The sequence below is a fragment of the Tursiops truncatus genome, chromosome 1, assembly GCF_011762595.2.
Source record: "Tursiops truncatus isolate mTurTru1 chromosome 1, mTurTru1.mat.Y, whole genome shotgun sequence".
Taxonomy (NCBI): domain Eukaryota; kingdom Metazoa; phylum Chordata; class Mammalia; order Artiodactyla; family Delphinidae; genus Tursiops; species Tursiops truncatus.
The window spans coordinates 140,041,898-140,058,073 of record NC_047034.1 but is presented as its reverse complement, the minus strand read 5'-3'; the positions used below and the strand labels follow the sequence as shown (position 1 = coordinate 140,058,073).

Below are 16,176 nucleotides of genomic sequence, written 5' to 3'. Positions count from 1 at the left end.
TTATAGTTTTCTCCAGTTATATGCCCAGGAGTGGGATTGCTGGATCATATGGTAACAGTATTTTTAGTATTTTAAGGAACCTCCATACTGTTTTCCATAGTGACTGCACCAATTTACATTCCTACCAACAGTGTAGGAGGGTTCCTTTTTTTTGTGTAACCATTATTGATTTCAAAAAAGGAGAAGGAAAGTTTAGTTATAAACATTTTAAAACATTTCAGTTCTTAGATTATTTGTAAATGTAGACTTTAAAAAATAGAATGTAAGAAATTATTTTGAGTCACTCTTTTTTATTCATTCAATAAATATTTTATTAAGTGCATACTCTGTACTGTGCTGGACATGGGGATTTGATGGTGAGGCAAAACAGGCATGCTCTTGCCCTCATGGAGCTTGTAATTTAGTGAGGGAGTCAAACAATGAAGTTTCATATGTCATGGGTATATGCTTTAAATATATATATATTTTATTTCATATACATATTTTTTTTGTATATTATTTATTCATTTATTTATTTATTGGCTGCATTGGGTCTTCGTTGCTGCGCGCAGGCTTTCTCTAGTTGTGGTGAGCGGGGGCTACTGTTCGTTGCAGTGCGCGGGCTTCTCATTGCGGTGGCTTCTGTTGTTGCGGAGCACGGGCTCTAGGCACGTGGGCTTCAGTAGTTGTGGCTTGCGGGCTCTAGAGTGCAGGCTCAGTAGTTGTGGCACGTAGGCTTAGTTGCTCCGCAGCATGTGGGATCTTCCCGGACTAGGGCTCGAACCCGTGTGCCCTGCATTGGCAGGCAGATTCTTAACCACTGAGCCACCAGGGAAGTCCTCATGTACATATATTAACATATAATATGCATACATACATATGCTTTAAACTGCATAGTGCTAAGAATCTAGAAGATATACAATGCTACTTTTGAGAATGTTTAACAGAGAGACTCGACTTAGTTTAAGGCTTCTCTGAGGACTTGATGAATGAGTGAAGATCTTATGGATGAGTAGCTTGGTAGAGGAAATTCCAGGCAGCGAGAATGATATATGTAAAAGATGTGTGGTAGGAAGGAGCATGATACATCCAAGGAACTGCAAGAAGGCCACTGTGGCTAGAGTTCCAGAGTAAGAAGTTGAAGTTGCAGAGCGATAAAGTGAGGCTGGAGAAGTAGGTGCCAGGGCCAGATTTCGCAAGGTCACATAAGCCAGGTGCAGGGCAGCAAGAAGTTTGAGGAACTTATATACAACTTGTTATGGAACAAGATAGATTTCTAGCACAGGGCTTGTTGGTAAAAGAAATATAAACATGTAAATTACTATTTTAGTGTTACTTAACTCCCTAAGAAGTGGGTCAGACAGTAAAGAACTGTAAAAAATCAAAGGGAAAGAATTCTTATCTCTGTGTACTGGGAGTTTCGGAAGGATTTCCCAGAAGAGGTGAGCTTGACCTGTGTCCTGAAGGATGAAAGGAATGTGTCCCTAGTACACTGCACAAAATAATCTTCTCAAGGCAAAGATCCTCTAATAGTTGTGATTCCTGAGCAGTACAATTTTTGCTGATTGTTCTTACCACCAACAGACCCTAGAGTGAATTAGCCTAAGTTTTTTTTTTTTTGCAGTACGCGGGCCTCTCACTGTTGTGGCCTCTCCCGTTATGGAGCACAGGCTCCGGACACGCAGGCTCAGCGACCATGACTCACGGGCCTAGCCGCTCCGTGGCATGTGGATCCTCCGGGACCGGGGCACGAACCCGCGTCCCTTGCATCGGCAGGTGGACTCTCAACCACTGTGCCACCAGGGAAGCCCTAGCCTAAGTTTTTTAGTTGAGGCTAGTAGGACATCTGTGTTCCACAATGCCTCTGTGAAACAAGTTTGATTTCACAAATGGAACTGTTACTACTTTGAAATCTTGGCTTTAGGAAACACCTACTTTATTTGCTATCATCTAGTTTCTACCTCTGTAAACATTGAAGCAGTGATTCTCAGCCTTGACTGTAATTAAAATTACCTGGAGTGTAATTATTTGAGATGAAGGATGTGTTAACTAACCACATCATGGTAATCATTTTGCAATATTTACATGTATCAACTCATCATATTTTACACATTAAACTTACATGATGTATTTGTGATATATGCATGTATAATATTATATATCTTGATAAAGCTGGAAAAATTTTTAATTAAAAAAAATCATCTGAGGAACTTGAGCAGTTAAATCAGAACCACAGGGAGGTGGGACCCAGACATCAGTATTTTTTAAAGCTCCTTGGGTGATTGTAATATGCAGCTAAAGTGGAGAATCATTGTTTTAAAATATTTTTTTAAAAATAGAGATCATTGGAACTTTGTCCTTTATTCAACTATACACAAAAGTTGATGTTTATTTTTTTTTCCATTAGTTATCTATTTTATACATATTAGTGTATATATGTCAATCCCAATCTCCCAATTCATCCCACCCCTCCTTTCCCACCTTGGTGTCCATACGTTTGTTCTCTACATCTGTGTCTCTATTTCTGCCTTGCAGACAGGTTCATCTGTACCATTTTTCTAGATTCCACATATATGCGTTAATATACAATATTTGTTTTTCTCTTTCTGACTTACTTCACTTTGTATGACAGTCTCTAGGTCCATCCACATCTCTACAAATGACCCAATTTCGTTCCTTTTTATGACTGAGTAATATTCCATTGTATGTATGTACCACATCTTCTTTATCCATTTGTCTGTTGATGGGCATTTAGGTTGCTTCCATGACCTGGCTATTGTAAATAGTGCTGCAGTGAACGTCGCGGTGCATGTGTCTTTCTGAATTAATGGTTTTCTCAGGGTATATGCCCAGTAGTGGAATTGCTGGGTCATATGGTAATTCTATTTTTAGTTTTTTAAGGAACCTCCATACTGTTCTCTGTAGTGGCTGTATCAATTTACATTCCCACCAACAGTGCAAGAGGGTTCCCTTTGCTCCACACCCTCTCTGGCATTTATTGTTTGTAGATTTTTTGATGATATTCATTCTGACTGGTGTGAGGTGATACCTCATTGTAGTTTAGATTTGCATTTCTCTAATAATTAGTAATGTTGAGCATCTTTTCATGTACCTCTTGGCCAAAAATTTGATGTTTCTTTTAAATTATTTGTTTGACTACTAATTTGAGAGCTGAAAAATAATAGGTTATGTTAAGGGAGGAGAGCTGAGATTGCTCTCCTTGTTTAGAATTTTCCAAGTTAGCAAAGTTGATGAAAATCTTGTCTGAAATGATTGTCTTAGTATTGTGATGCTTTAAAAACTAGTTTAGGTTGACATTTTTGGCTTTACATGTTTTTTAGACCACACTGAAAGATGCAGGAAATAGAGACAGTGTGACTCCCCAGTATTCCTTATGAGGCATTATATTATACTGTTAGTGGGTGGTTATAAGAACAAAAGTTTTGTTTTTTTCCACTTTCATATATATTATTTATTTTGATCTCTTGACTCTGTGTGGGAAGTATTGTCCTCAGTGGGAGGGAATGGCTTTCTTAAGGGTCACAGCCAGCTGATGAGCCTGGTATGTGTCCTTTCTACTACATCTCATTGCCTATATTTGAGAATCTTAGTTCTTTCCTTTACTCTCTGTTTCTAGTCCCAACACAGATGGTTTTCTTACCACAGAATTACCAACTCTGTCATCTCTGTTTCCCTACCCAATTTATTCATCTGTAAGCATCAGTTTCTTGAACCTTCCACTTCTCCACAATTAGGACTCTTATGTTTTTTGGCTGCCTCATTCCTAGACTCTGGGGTTATTTACCAAACTGTGGTTCCCAGTTCCTGAGAATCACTGGTTGTGTGCTAAACCCAGTATTCTCAGTTGTCATCTTATTTGATCTAAAGTGGCATTTGACACAGTTGATCTTGTCCTCCTTCTTGAAATACTTTTTTTTACTTAGTTCCTAGGATATCAGACTTGTCTTGTTTTTTCCCTACTTTTTGGACTCACCCTCAATTTCCTTTATTGGTTCTTCCTGATCTCCCAGGCCCTAAACCTATATGCTGATGACTCCTAAATTTATATCTCTAGCCTAGACTTCTCCCTTGAGAACTAAGACTCTTATATTAAACTGCAGTAATCAACATCCAGTGAAGGTACATATAAGTTTTTTTAAGCAAAGGAGTCAATCCATTTTAAAAAACTCTAAGAACTTTTTAAAGATGTCTGAGCTAAGGCCTCTGCCCTTGAGGAATTCTAGTCTCGTGGAGAGGAGGCAGACCAATTTAAAAATAGCTTTAATCCATTGTAAGAAATGCTATAATAGAGTTATATACTGAGTGCTACAAGAAAATTTTTCCTTAGAATATACATTTTAGTTTTAATCCATATATTAAATATTAATAAGGCTTAATTTAGTGGTTAGGGATATTTTCTCTGTTTTAAATTGTTTGCAGAAACTAGTGCATACAGACACTTGTTTGTTTTGTTTTGTTCTTTTTTTTTTTTTTTTTTTGATCTAGCATACGAAATTGATTGAATTGAAGATGCGTTTAGTTTCAGGAGCCAGATTGCTTGATTTGAGGGTTTATCACTGGCTAGAGAAGTGTTGATCACTGAATAAACATACAGGCAATGAAATTTGGTTTAGAGTATTTACATTCCAGTAACAAAAGTTCTTTAATTTTGGGCTTCCCTGGTGGCACAGTGGTTGAGAGTCCACCTGCCGATGCAGGGGACACAGGTTCGTGCCCCGGTTCGGGAAGATCCTACATGCCGCGGAGTGGCTAGGCCCGTGAGCCACGGCCGCTGAGCCTGCGCGTCCGGAGCCTGTGCTCCGCAACGGGAGAGGCCACAACACTGAGAGGCCCGCGTACCACAAAAAAAAAAAAAAAAGTTCTTTAATTTTATGTTTAAAGGTAACTTGAGGTTACATTTCATGTAAGTTAATATAAAGCTGTTGGAATCAACCAAATGTGGACTGATGAAGTCTGATGAAGATTATTGTTAATGTGTTTTCCCTCATACAGTCTTTTTTATCTCATGTAATAATTCAGTGTCTTTCCAAATCTGAGAAAATCTAAGAAAAAGTTCAGGGTAATTCCAAAAGAACTGAACACTTGGAAAGTTTTTATTATTCAATAACTGCTTATATATGTGAATACATAGTCAAGACCAATGTTTATGTATGTATATTATACATAAATAGTTTAAAAAGCATTTTGTAAAGAAACTTCCACTGTTATTCCTACAATCTTACAAATGCTCAAAACGTGCCTTTGTGTCACTTGGTACACATCTGTACTGTAGTCTAATTCTTATTAGACCTTTGTAGCATATCCTATCAGTGTTTGAAATGTCAGCCATGATGCAGCTCTTCATTTCCTCAAAGCTGCATATTCCTGCCTGAATACTCTATGTTCATATAAAACCTAGTTATTGTGTAATATATTTTAAAAGTGTTTATTTTTGTGTCACCTTTTATAATGGTACTGCCAAAAAAAGACAGTCTTCCACCTTAATGAGAAGATTCTCTCTCTCTGAACAGCAGGGTTTTGGGTTTTGTTTTTGTGTTTTTTTGTGTTTTTTTACCTTTTTGTAAAATAAGACAGATGCAAAGACCATAAATAACAACTGTATACCTTAATGAGTGAAAATAAGGTGAACACACTTGAAACCATCACTCAGGTTAATAAATAGAACTTGTCAGCTACAAGCTGATCACAACTCCCTCCTTCCCCACAAAAGTAATCTCTGTCCAGACTTTAATGATAATCATGTCCTTGCTCTTTTAAATAGTTTATCATCCAACTGTTTACCTCTAGGCACTTAATCTTACCCATTTTTCAAAATTATATGTCTTTTGAGTATCTTTTATAAGTTCCCTCTCCATCCCTTTCTTTTCCTTATAATTTGTGTATTAACGAATCCAGCCCTTTGATTTGTAGAGTCTCCCTCAGCCTGGGTTTTCTTGATTGTATGCTTGTAGTGCATGTTTCACTGACTTTGTATTTTCTGCAGATTGGTAGTTGGATTTAGTGGCTTAATCAAACTCATGTTTGATCCCTTTGGCAGGACCCTCAGGTGTTACGCTCTTTCATTAAGGAAGTACATAATGTCTGGTTGTTTTTCTTTCTGTGAATTTTAACAGTTGTTGACACTCAACACCTAGTTATTCATTGGGGATCATGGTGATATTATAGAAGTTTCTTTTTTTTTTTTTTTTTTTTGCGGTACGCGGGCCTCTCACTGTTGTGGCCTCTCCCGTTGCGGAGCACAGGCTCTGGACGCGCAGGCTCAGCGGCCATGGCTCACGGGCCCAGACGCTCCGCGGCATGTGGGATCTTCCCAGACCAGGGCACGAACCTGTGTCCCCTGCATCGGCAGGCGGACTCTCAACCACTACGCCACCAGGGAAGCCCCTAGAAGTTTCTTTTTTTTTTAAATAGTTTTGTTTATTTATTTTTGGCTGCATTGGGTGTTCATTGCTGTGCATGGGGTTCTTTAGTTGTGGCGAGCGGGGGCTACTCTTCGTTGCAGTGCACAGGCTTCTCATTGTGGTGGCTTCTCTTGTTGTGGAGCACGGGCTGTAGGCACGCAGGCTTCAGTAGTTGTGGCACGCAGGCTCAGTAGTTGTGGCTCACGGGGTCTAGAGCTCAGGCTCAGTAGTGTGGCGCACAGGCTTAGTTGTTCCGCCTCATTTGGGATCTTCCCAGATCAGGGCTCGAACCCATGTCCCCTGCATTGGCAGGCGGATTCTTAACCACTGCGCCACCAGGGGAGCCCTCTTTTTTTACTCATTAGTTGGATTACTTTTCTAAAAAGCCACTTCCTGTTAATATACATTTCATTACCCAATGGTATATGAACCACAGTTTAAGGATATTAACCTGTATAAATGGGAAATTCCTGGATAAACTTACTCTTGAACAGCACCTCTTGATGCTGAGTGGGAGCTTGATAAATCTGGGAAAATTAATTAATACATTTATTTGATAAGTATTATTGAGTGCTTATTATGAGCCACACACAATGCTCCCTGTTGAGGTACAGTGGTGAATAGGTCAGTCTACTAGGGGGGTTATGATAATGGCTATGAAGGAGGTGTTTCAAGGGAGACCTGATTTAGATTGGTGGGTCAGAGAAGGCCTTTCTAGAGAAGTGTCATTTAACTTGAAATGGGAAGGATGACTAGAAATTAGGTAGAGAAAGAGAGGAAGATTTCACTCAGAGAGGATATTATATTTAGTAGCCTTTTCCTGGGAAAGAGCTTGGCTTATTGAAAGATCAGAAAGAAAGGCCACTGTAGGGTGCGGGGGAGGGATAGATTGGGAGTTTGGGATTGACATATACACACTGCTATAAAAATTTAAAAAAAATAAAAGAAAGGCCACTGTAGTTATAACATTGTGAGTTAGGGGGAGAGGGTTACCTTAAGAGGCAGTAGGAGCCTAATCATGGGTAGTAAGACCTTATAAATAGTGTTACATATCTTGAGATTTATTTTAGGTACAGTATAGAAAATTTTACCCATAGACTTATAGTAGGGTCTTAGCCTATCTAATATACATCTCTTTAGCATATGTACACCTCCATAGGATGACTTTTCTGGATGGATTGGAAAGTGATCATTCCCATTTGTTTCAGGCTTTGCAAAGCTACCCTGGATGCCATCCACACAAATGACATTTGGATAGAGACAGTTAGAGGGTTGAAAAGAATCCTAAAATCTCATCTTCTGTCTATGTTCAAAGGTGTCTGGAGAAGCCAATGAAACTCAGATTGCAGAAGCATTGAAGCGGTACAGTGAACGGGCATTCTTTGTCCGGGAAGCTCTATTTCACCTTTTTAGCCTGACTCATGTGATGGAAAAAACAAAACCAGAAATTTTAAAGGTAAGAATAAGAAACTGCATATGAGAAATTTGAAATTGTCTTCCTAGATAGATGATGGTTTTGTGAAGAAAATTAGTGAAAATTTGCATTTAGTCTGTTTTTTTGTAATGGGGTTGATAATGTATAATTTCAGTTATTAGCCATAAATGAGAATGAGAGGAGATAGTTGCATAGTGTTACTGAAGTTTTATAGTAGTCTCATTTAAGCAATATAAATGCCTTCAAGTTCATATTTAACCATCTAAAACCAGTAATCACTGTGATATGTTTTCACCAGCTATAGTAGAAAATGGAATATATGACTGGAATCAGGACACTGCTTTGTATATTACTCCTGTATTGCTTCCATATAGGCTTTTTTAAGAAATACAATATTGGAATTTTATAAGGTACTTTTCCATGCAATTTATGAACCTCCTGTGCTTTTGTAACTAATCTGCGTTATTCCTCAATTAAGATATTTTAACCAAGACAGCTTTTGAAAGGCAAGAAAGGAGGATTCTTAATTTTGTTGATTACTTAGGGCATTGTTTGTCAGAATGTGGTCCTCTATCCATCAGAAGTTTGGGATACTGCTTATTTTAAGAAGCATATTTGTGAGAGGCTTCCCTGGCGGTCCAGTGGCTGAGACTTTGCCTTCCAATGCAGTGGGTGCGGGTTCAATCCCTGGTTGGGGAGCTAAGATCCCACATGCCTCGTGGCCAAAAAACCAAAACATAAAACAGAAGCAATATTGTAACAAATTCAGTAAAGACTTTGAAAATGGTCCACGTCAAAAAAAATCTTTAAAAGGGGCTTCCCTGGTGGTGTAGTGGTTAAGAATCCACCTGTCAATGCAGGGGACAAGGGTTCGAGCCCTGGTCCGGGAAGATCCCACATGCCACAGAGCAACTAAGCCCCTGTGCCACAACTACTGAGCCTGCGCTCTAGAGCCCGCGAGCCACAACTACTGAAGCCTGCACGCCTAGAGCCTGTGCTCCACAACAAGAGAAACCCCCACTCGCTGCAACAGAGAAAGCCAGCGCGCAGCAACGAAGGCCCAACACAGCCAAAAAATACATAAATAAATAAACAAATTAATTAAATAAATCTTTAAAAAAATAAAATAAAAATAAAAAGCATATTAGTGAACCTCATGCCAAGACATTTAGATTCAATAGGGCTGGGTACAGGAATTATAAGGAAAATTAGAGTATCTCAGGAATTCATGAGGTACAAGAATCTAAATTTTAATAATCCCCCAAGATAATCCTTATGCACATTCAGTTTAGAAACCAATGAGTATAGGACTATATTATATTTGATACCTCGTTTAGTGGGCACGACAATCCCAAGAGATAAGTTTTATCTCCTGTTTTACAGATTATGTACCTGAGGGTCTGTGAGGTTAAGTAACAGAATGTTAGTGTCAGAGCCAGAAATGCCTTAACCTCCCAGTTTCTTAGATTTTGAGAATGGGGTGTTTGGAAAGGAACCAGTAACATTTAAGTCCTAAGGTGTTACCCCCAACATCTGTCACCTCCTATGTACATACCAGAGGATGTTGGCACTTCGTATATGCATTATCATTTTTTGGTTTTGGTTACTGTGAACCTGAGTAACAAAGGACCAGACCTCTAGTCCTGATCTGAAATATTTACTCATTCATTCATTCATTCATTTAGAGAATGATGCAGAGAGAAATGTGATTCTTGCAAAGGAGAGCAAAGAAAAAAGGTGGTAGCTGGCTGAAGAAGTGTGTGGTTTTGTTTTTTTTTTTCTTTTTTTGGATGGGAGAAAAAAATAGCTTGTTTGTATGCTGATATTAATGATCCAGTACAGAATAAAAAATTGATACAGGAGTGAAAGGAGAGAACAGCTGAAGCAGTGTCCTTGAGTAGACAAGAAGGGAAGAATCTAGCATATAAGTGGAGGGATTACCTATAGAGAGGAGCCCCAAAAGGTCATTTATGGTAATAGGCAGGAAGACAGCATATGCACATGTATATGCTGGTAAGGAGGTACATGTGGAAGTGAGAATCTGAAGTTCTTTATGATTGATTCAGTTTTCTCAAGGTAACTGGAAGCAAGGTCTTCAGCCAGTAGTGAGGAATGGGAAGGATTTGTTGGGGATGAGGAGAGAGGAAAAGGAGAGAAGTAGTTATGTCAGCCAGAGGGAAGTGAATGGATTTTATGGTACTCTAACTTTAGCAGTGTTCTTAAGGAACTGAATGTTGGAATTTGAAAGTGAAGGTTGCTACTGGTTTACTCTCTTCAAGTCAGTAAGAATTTGTTTAGTGCTTAGCATATAATAGGCCCTGAACTAGGTCTTGGAAATACAAAGATGTTTTCCCTGAATAGAAAAGATTCTTTAGCCTTACAGAAAAATCTCTAGACATGAACAACTTGATACCTGCCTTGACCAGGTGAACAGGAACTAAATATTGGTGAGTAACTGCTATGTCCTAGGCTCTGCACGTGAGGATAAAAAAGATACTTAAGACATCTTAGAAATTATTATAGATCAACAAAGTAATGTTGCTATATGAAGAGAGCTTATATTTATAAGTTGGATCAAAAGAATTAATTTTTTTTTTCCAGCTTGTGGTTACTGGGATGAGAAACCACCCTATGAATTTGCCAGTGCAACTTGCTGCAAGCGCTTGTGTGTTTAACTTAACGAAGCAGGATCTTGCTGCAGGAATGCCTGTGCGACTCCTCGCTGATGTGACCCATTTGCTGCTCAAAGCCATGGAACATTTTCCCAATCACCAGCAGGTAAGCATATGGGAACTCCCATTCAAATAGTCCTTTTAGTGTCTCTTACCCATCTCCCACCTCCATACAGTTCATTTTAGTAGACCAAGGCTGGAAATTCAAATGCCTTTGGAGGCTGTGAAGTAATAAATTTATGATGTGACTGAGAGCAGGACAATAGAGAATTAGAAAACTAGAGAATGCTTTCCTTGCCTAAAAGTATTTCAGTCCAAATGTTAAGGGAAATAAAGCAAGCCATACAAAACATCTTGCACCTAGACCTTGAGTTAGTGATAATTTCAGCAAACAGACATAGGCATAGAGCTTTTGTTCTGAGCCAGGTACTGGTTCAGTATTCAAGTACTCAGTACTTAAGTACTGGGATAGAGAAATGAGTAAGACATGGATTTTCTATTTCTAGCAGTATAGGTAGACTACAAAACTTGTCCTGTCCTCAGGACAGGACTGTTCAAAATTTGAACAGTTTGGCAAGTTAGTAAAAAATACTCAAAGGTGCAAAACCAAGTAAAAATGGCAACCCAGATAGGTGAGTGGGTCATTAAAGCCAGCTTCCCTCATTGAGAGCAATTGCCAAACTAGATGAACTTTAGGCTTTGGTGTTCATGGACTCTGGAAGCCAGGTGAACAGAAGACGAAATAGGACCCACCCAAAGGCCACCAGAAGGGAGGGAGATTAGCTGGAGTTATCCTATTTATTACCCTAGTTCTCACGTAATAGAAAAGATTTTAAAAAATGTGTGGGCTTCCCTGGTGGCGCAGTGGTTGAGAGTCCGCCTGCCGATGCAGGGGACATGGGTTCGTGCCCCAGTCTGGGAAGATCCCACATGCCGCGGAGTGGCTGGGCCCGTAAGCCATGGCCGCTGAGCCTGCGAGTCCAGAGACTGTGCTCTGCAACGGGAGAGGCCACAACAGTGAGAGGCCCGCGTACAGCAAAAAAAAAAAAAAAATGTGCAAGTAAACTTATATGGGCCCAGTGGAAGTCAGTCTTTGAACAGGAGGTGGGCAGAATAAAGGTTTTAAGAAATAAGTGGTGTTTTATCAATCTTTCTTTTTTTTATAGAGTCTACCCCTGTTTAAAAAATAAAATAATATTTTATTCAGGATTTTTTTTCTCCGTTTGGTTCTTTAGTTACAGAAGAATTGCCTCCTTTCACTTTGCAGTGACCGAATTCTTCAAGATGTTCCATTTAACAGGCAAGTGATAGCACTAGAACTTAAAATGGGGCAAAATGGAATTCTAGAATATGTCTTGGGTCATTTCTTACCATTCAGGATATTCGTGGTGTACAATTAGTCAAGTGGGTGGGATTGTGCGTTGCCTTGTAGAATGCTAAATCTACTTTCTCTAATTTAGTGCTTTGATGTTCATGATAACAGATTGGCCCCTGTTTTCATAGCCCTTTGCATAAGAATTTATATTGATTATAGTTTTTAGAATATCTGTACAATATTGTGGGCTGAAGAAATTGAGGCATATAGACATTCAGTGTCTTGCCAGTGGTTTTGTGACTAGTAACTGCTAAGCTAGAAAGACTCAAGCCTTCTAGGTCCAGTGTTCTTTTCTCTGTATCATACCTCATTATTATTGTTATTTGATATTTAATTATAGAAGAAACTTTTTAAGCAGAGGTTAAGGGAGACCATATAGCTGTATTCCAGTAAGTATAAAGGGTTTCCTTGTTTTCTAAGATGTGATTTGGGAGCTAAACAGGTTATTATTTTTTTTCATTTTACTACTTTAAAATATAATTTTTTAATGATGGTATTTTGAAGAAGAAATTTATACTTTATGATTTAGTGAGAAATGTCTTTCTCAAGCAGTAATTTTACTGTGAATTATTTTTATTTGGGTAACAGTACACTGTTATCTGGCATGGCTGAGGCAATGAAGTATTCCATTTACTATTTGAAATAAATAGTTTGGATAAAAATATAACTACATATATCTCATGTAGATTGCTAATTGTATTTTATAAATATATTGAGCATCTGTATTGATCACATGAAGTCATAGGTAGAAAAGACATAATCTCCTAAAGAAAATTATAAACTACCCCAGGGTTGGCAAACTTTTTCTTAAAGGGCCAGATAATAAATGTTCTAGGTTAGTGAGCCATTGGGGCTCTGTTGGACCTACTTAACTCTGCCGTTGTACCTCCAAAGCAGCCATAGACACTTTATAAACAAATGGGGATAACTATGTTACAATAAAGCTTTAGAAAACAGGCAGCTGGGCCCACAGCTATTAAGATCACTCAAGGTAGGCTATCATTTGCCCTTGATGTAGCCCGTGCACTCTGCTAGAATTGAGCTTCTTTGTGGTGAGAGACGGTGATTGGTTAATCTTGCCCCTAGTACTTAGTACTTAAGTGGATGTTTAATGGAAGGATGGATGAATGAATGAATTATGAGTATAATAGAAGACAGTCATTCATAGAAGAGGATGACAGAGTGTACTGGGCCCCCAAGCAAAGAGGGAAAGATTCCATCTCCTTGGTGATCATTAAAGATTTCATGTTAGTGATGGTATTTAAGATAATAAAGATAACAACTAATGTATGAAGCACTTATCAGGCACTGTGCTAAGTGTTTTACATATGCTTATTCAGTCCTTACAACAGTCCTGTGAAATTGTTACTCTTGTAATCTTCATTTTACAGATGAGGAAACAGAGGCACAGAGAAGTTTAGTAACTTGCTCAAGGTGATAAGATAGTAAGTAGCAGAATTTAGATTTAAATCCAGACTGACTCCAGAGCTTCTACTTTTTATATCCATGCCATATTGCCTTGAAAATGAAAGCTGGTTGAGTGATTGTTTTGTGTTTTGGGAACTGCACAGAAAAAGGCACAGAGGAAGACAATACTAGTAAAAAATTAACCTTTATCAAAAATTTGGTATGTGCCAAGTTCTGTACTAAGTCTTAAGCTTTATGTGTGATATCATATACAGCAGTCCTACGGAATAAGATCATATTATTTTACAGATAAGAAAATTGAAGTTCAGAGAGATTAAGGAAGTTGCCCAGGGTCCCAAAGTTAGTAAATGGTGAAGGTGATATTTGAATGCAGGCTGATTCCAAAGTGTATCATGTTCTTAATGACCTGACTGCATTGCCTCACATGATAAAATAGTTTATTTTATTATTGTCATTAACATTAGATAGAGCTATAATTCCGACCCCAAAATTCAGAGGACTTTGGAATCTGCTCTTAACTACCAAGCTATATTACCTCATAATTATGGGCATGTTTGGGGACTAATAAAGTTTCCACATGTCATATCCTCTCTTTTCCTGCTTTCTTTTTTTCTCTAAAGCATATGTCAGTACCTAAACAAACCATATATTTTACTTACTTATTTATTATCTGTCTTCCCACTATCTGTAAGCTCTAATGAGAGTAGAGATATTTTCTGTTTCGTTCACTACCCTCTCTCCAGCACCAAGAACAGTATCTGGCACAAAACAGGAGCTCAATAAATGTTTCGGAGTGAATGAATGAATGTTCCCACTGTGCTAGGTACTGGGAGGAACCCAGAAAATACTTTAAATTATTGCTATAGTATAGAAATCACTACAGAATAGAAATATGTTGTAATTCTAGAAGATGAATGCCAGATATTTTTGACCATATTTTCCAAACTCTTGTTCCTTTACAAAGTGTTGTCAGAATTAATAATGACACCATCTCCACAACACTAAGTGCACTTGTTATTCTCTTATCAATTAGGAGGAATTTTCCCCTTCCTTCTCACCTACCTAAATTGTAGCATCAGTTCCCAGCTGGAGCTTTGGGAAATGCCTGGGGCCTCCAGGATTAATTCATGAAACTCTTTGTGTGTTTTCAGGTTTGAAGCAGCCAAGCTTGTCATGCAGTGGCTCTGCAACCATGAGGATCAAAACATGCAAAGGATGGCAGTTGCAATCATTTCCATCCTGGCTGCCAAGGTGCCTGAACTCTTGTTGAATAATCTTCTGTAGGAAACTATTTCCCATGACAGTTACTATTTTTCCCCAAATCTGTGTGCCAGTGAGGTTTTAGTAAGCCAGGTAACTTACTGAAGCTGTATTCAGTATTGTGGAATTCCAGGTTGATCAGAGATTTTAGTCTGACCTTTGGAGTCTGTTACAGTGAATGATATTAAACTCACACTGGTGAATTCTTGGACATTTACTTTGTCTTCTGCTTGCTTGCAGCTTTCTACAGAACAAACTGCACAGCTTGGTGCTGAACTCTTCATTGTCAGGGTAAGTCTGTACAGACTCCTAAACAGTTTTCATTTGCATTATTTTCAGGCAGTGTTGTGTATCTTCTGACATTTTATATTTTAAAAGATTATTTTTGTTACTTCTAAGTGAGTGAATTAATTTCTCTTCATTGAGGCAGATTTACTCCTTAACAGAGGTGGAAAGAGCCCTGAACTAGGAGTCAGATGACCTGGGATCTAACTTGTAAACTCACTTTGTGAATTTAGATAAATTGCCTGGACCATTGGGGCCTGAATAAACCTTAAGATCCTATCTAGTTCTAAAATTCTGAGATTTTGTTATTTATGAAGCAAATGTGGAGTCTCTATTTTAGGCGTAAGGTTGTGCTAGATGCTTTAGGGAAGAAGATAATGTAAATAGCTGATATATGATTTTACTTGCTTTGTTTGAGGAATTAATATAGTGAACAGTGAAAAGTTAAAAGCTTTAAAGAGAATAAATTTAAACCATGCCTTAGGGGGGACTGAGGAAAAAGTCCACTTAGGAGCTGCTTGTTACAATCCTGGCATGAGATGTTTGAATAATAATAGTAGATGGAAAAGTCAAATGAGAGACTCCCCTTTTCTATAACTTACAAGTTGTGTATGTAATGAGAAAGTAAGTCACTCATTTGGTAAATATGTATAGGATACTCATCAGGTACCTACCACCTTACTAGGTGTTAGGGATCTACACTGAATTATATCTATAATTCCTGCCCATAAGAAATTCACAGTATAGTAGAGAAAATAGCTATGTAGACCTGGTCGTAATACAGTAATACAGTCTAATAAATATATAATAATAAGAGTGATATGAGTGAAAAAAGCAGTGTAAAAAGAGGAAAAGGCTGTGATGGTATAAAGGAAGGAGTAGTCAATATATCTGGGCTTATTCCCAGTTCTATCACTTACTAGCTGTGTGATTTAAGACAAGCCACCTAAATTTTCTTAGGGATGATAAAATGCTTTATACAGTTGTTATGAAGATTAAATAAAAAGGGAAAAAGATTAATTGAAGGAATATGCTAAGTGCCTAGCACAAAATACGATACGTATGTTAGATGAATAGAAAAGGATGCTGATTTGATTTATTTTTACTCTTTTAGGGATGACATTTTAGTTTTAAAAATGGCTTTTTATTGCTGTACATGTGTTTCAGTAATTTTGGCGGGAGGTGTACTCAAAGATATTAAGGAAGTAGTGCACTCATATGCTTTGGGAGAAAATTGTTTGGTTTAAAGTAGGAATTAGCAGGAATTAATAGTAGTAGTAATGATGATGCTAGCTAACTTTTTTTTTTAAGCCCTTAATT

The 16,176-nt window shown here is 38.1% G+C and overlaps 1 protein-coding gene across 6 annotated transcripts in view; it reads left to right on the top strand.

Annotated features, from left to right (window-relative positions):
- ZYG11B (zyg-11 family member B, cell cycle regulator) overlaps nucleotides 1-16,176 on the top strand; it is a 78,625-nt gene that overhangs the window by 31,825 nt on the left and 30,624 nt on the right. For all 6 annotated transcript variants that reach the window (XM_019937786.3, XM_004319917.3, XM_019937787.3 and 3 more), the window contains 5 exons: nucleotides 7,717-7,857; nucleotides 10,438-10,614; nucleotides 11,744-11,808; nucleotides 14,463-14,562; nucleotides 14,812-14,862. In XM_019937786.3, coding sequence (XP_019793345.1) covers nucleotides 7,717-7,857; nucleotides 10,438-10,614; nucleotides 11,744-11,808; nucleotides 14,463-14,562; nucleotides 14,812-14,862 — 534 coding nt within the window. The remainder of the gene's footprint in view (nucleotides 1-7,716; nucleotides 7,858-10,437; nucleotides 10,615-11,743; nucleotides 11,809-14,462; nucleotides 14,563-14,811; nucleotides 14,863-16,176) is intronic.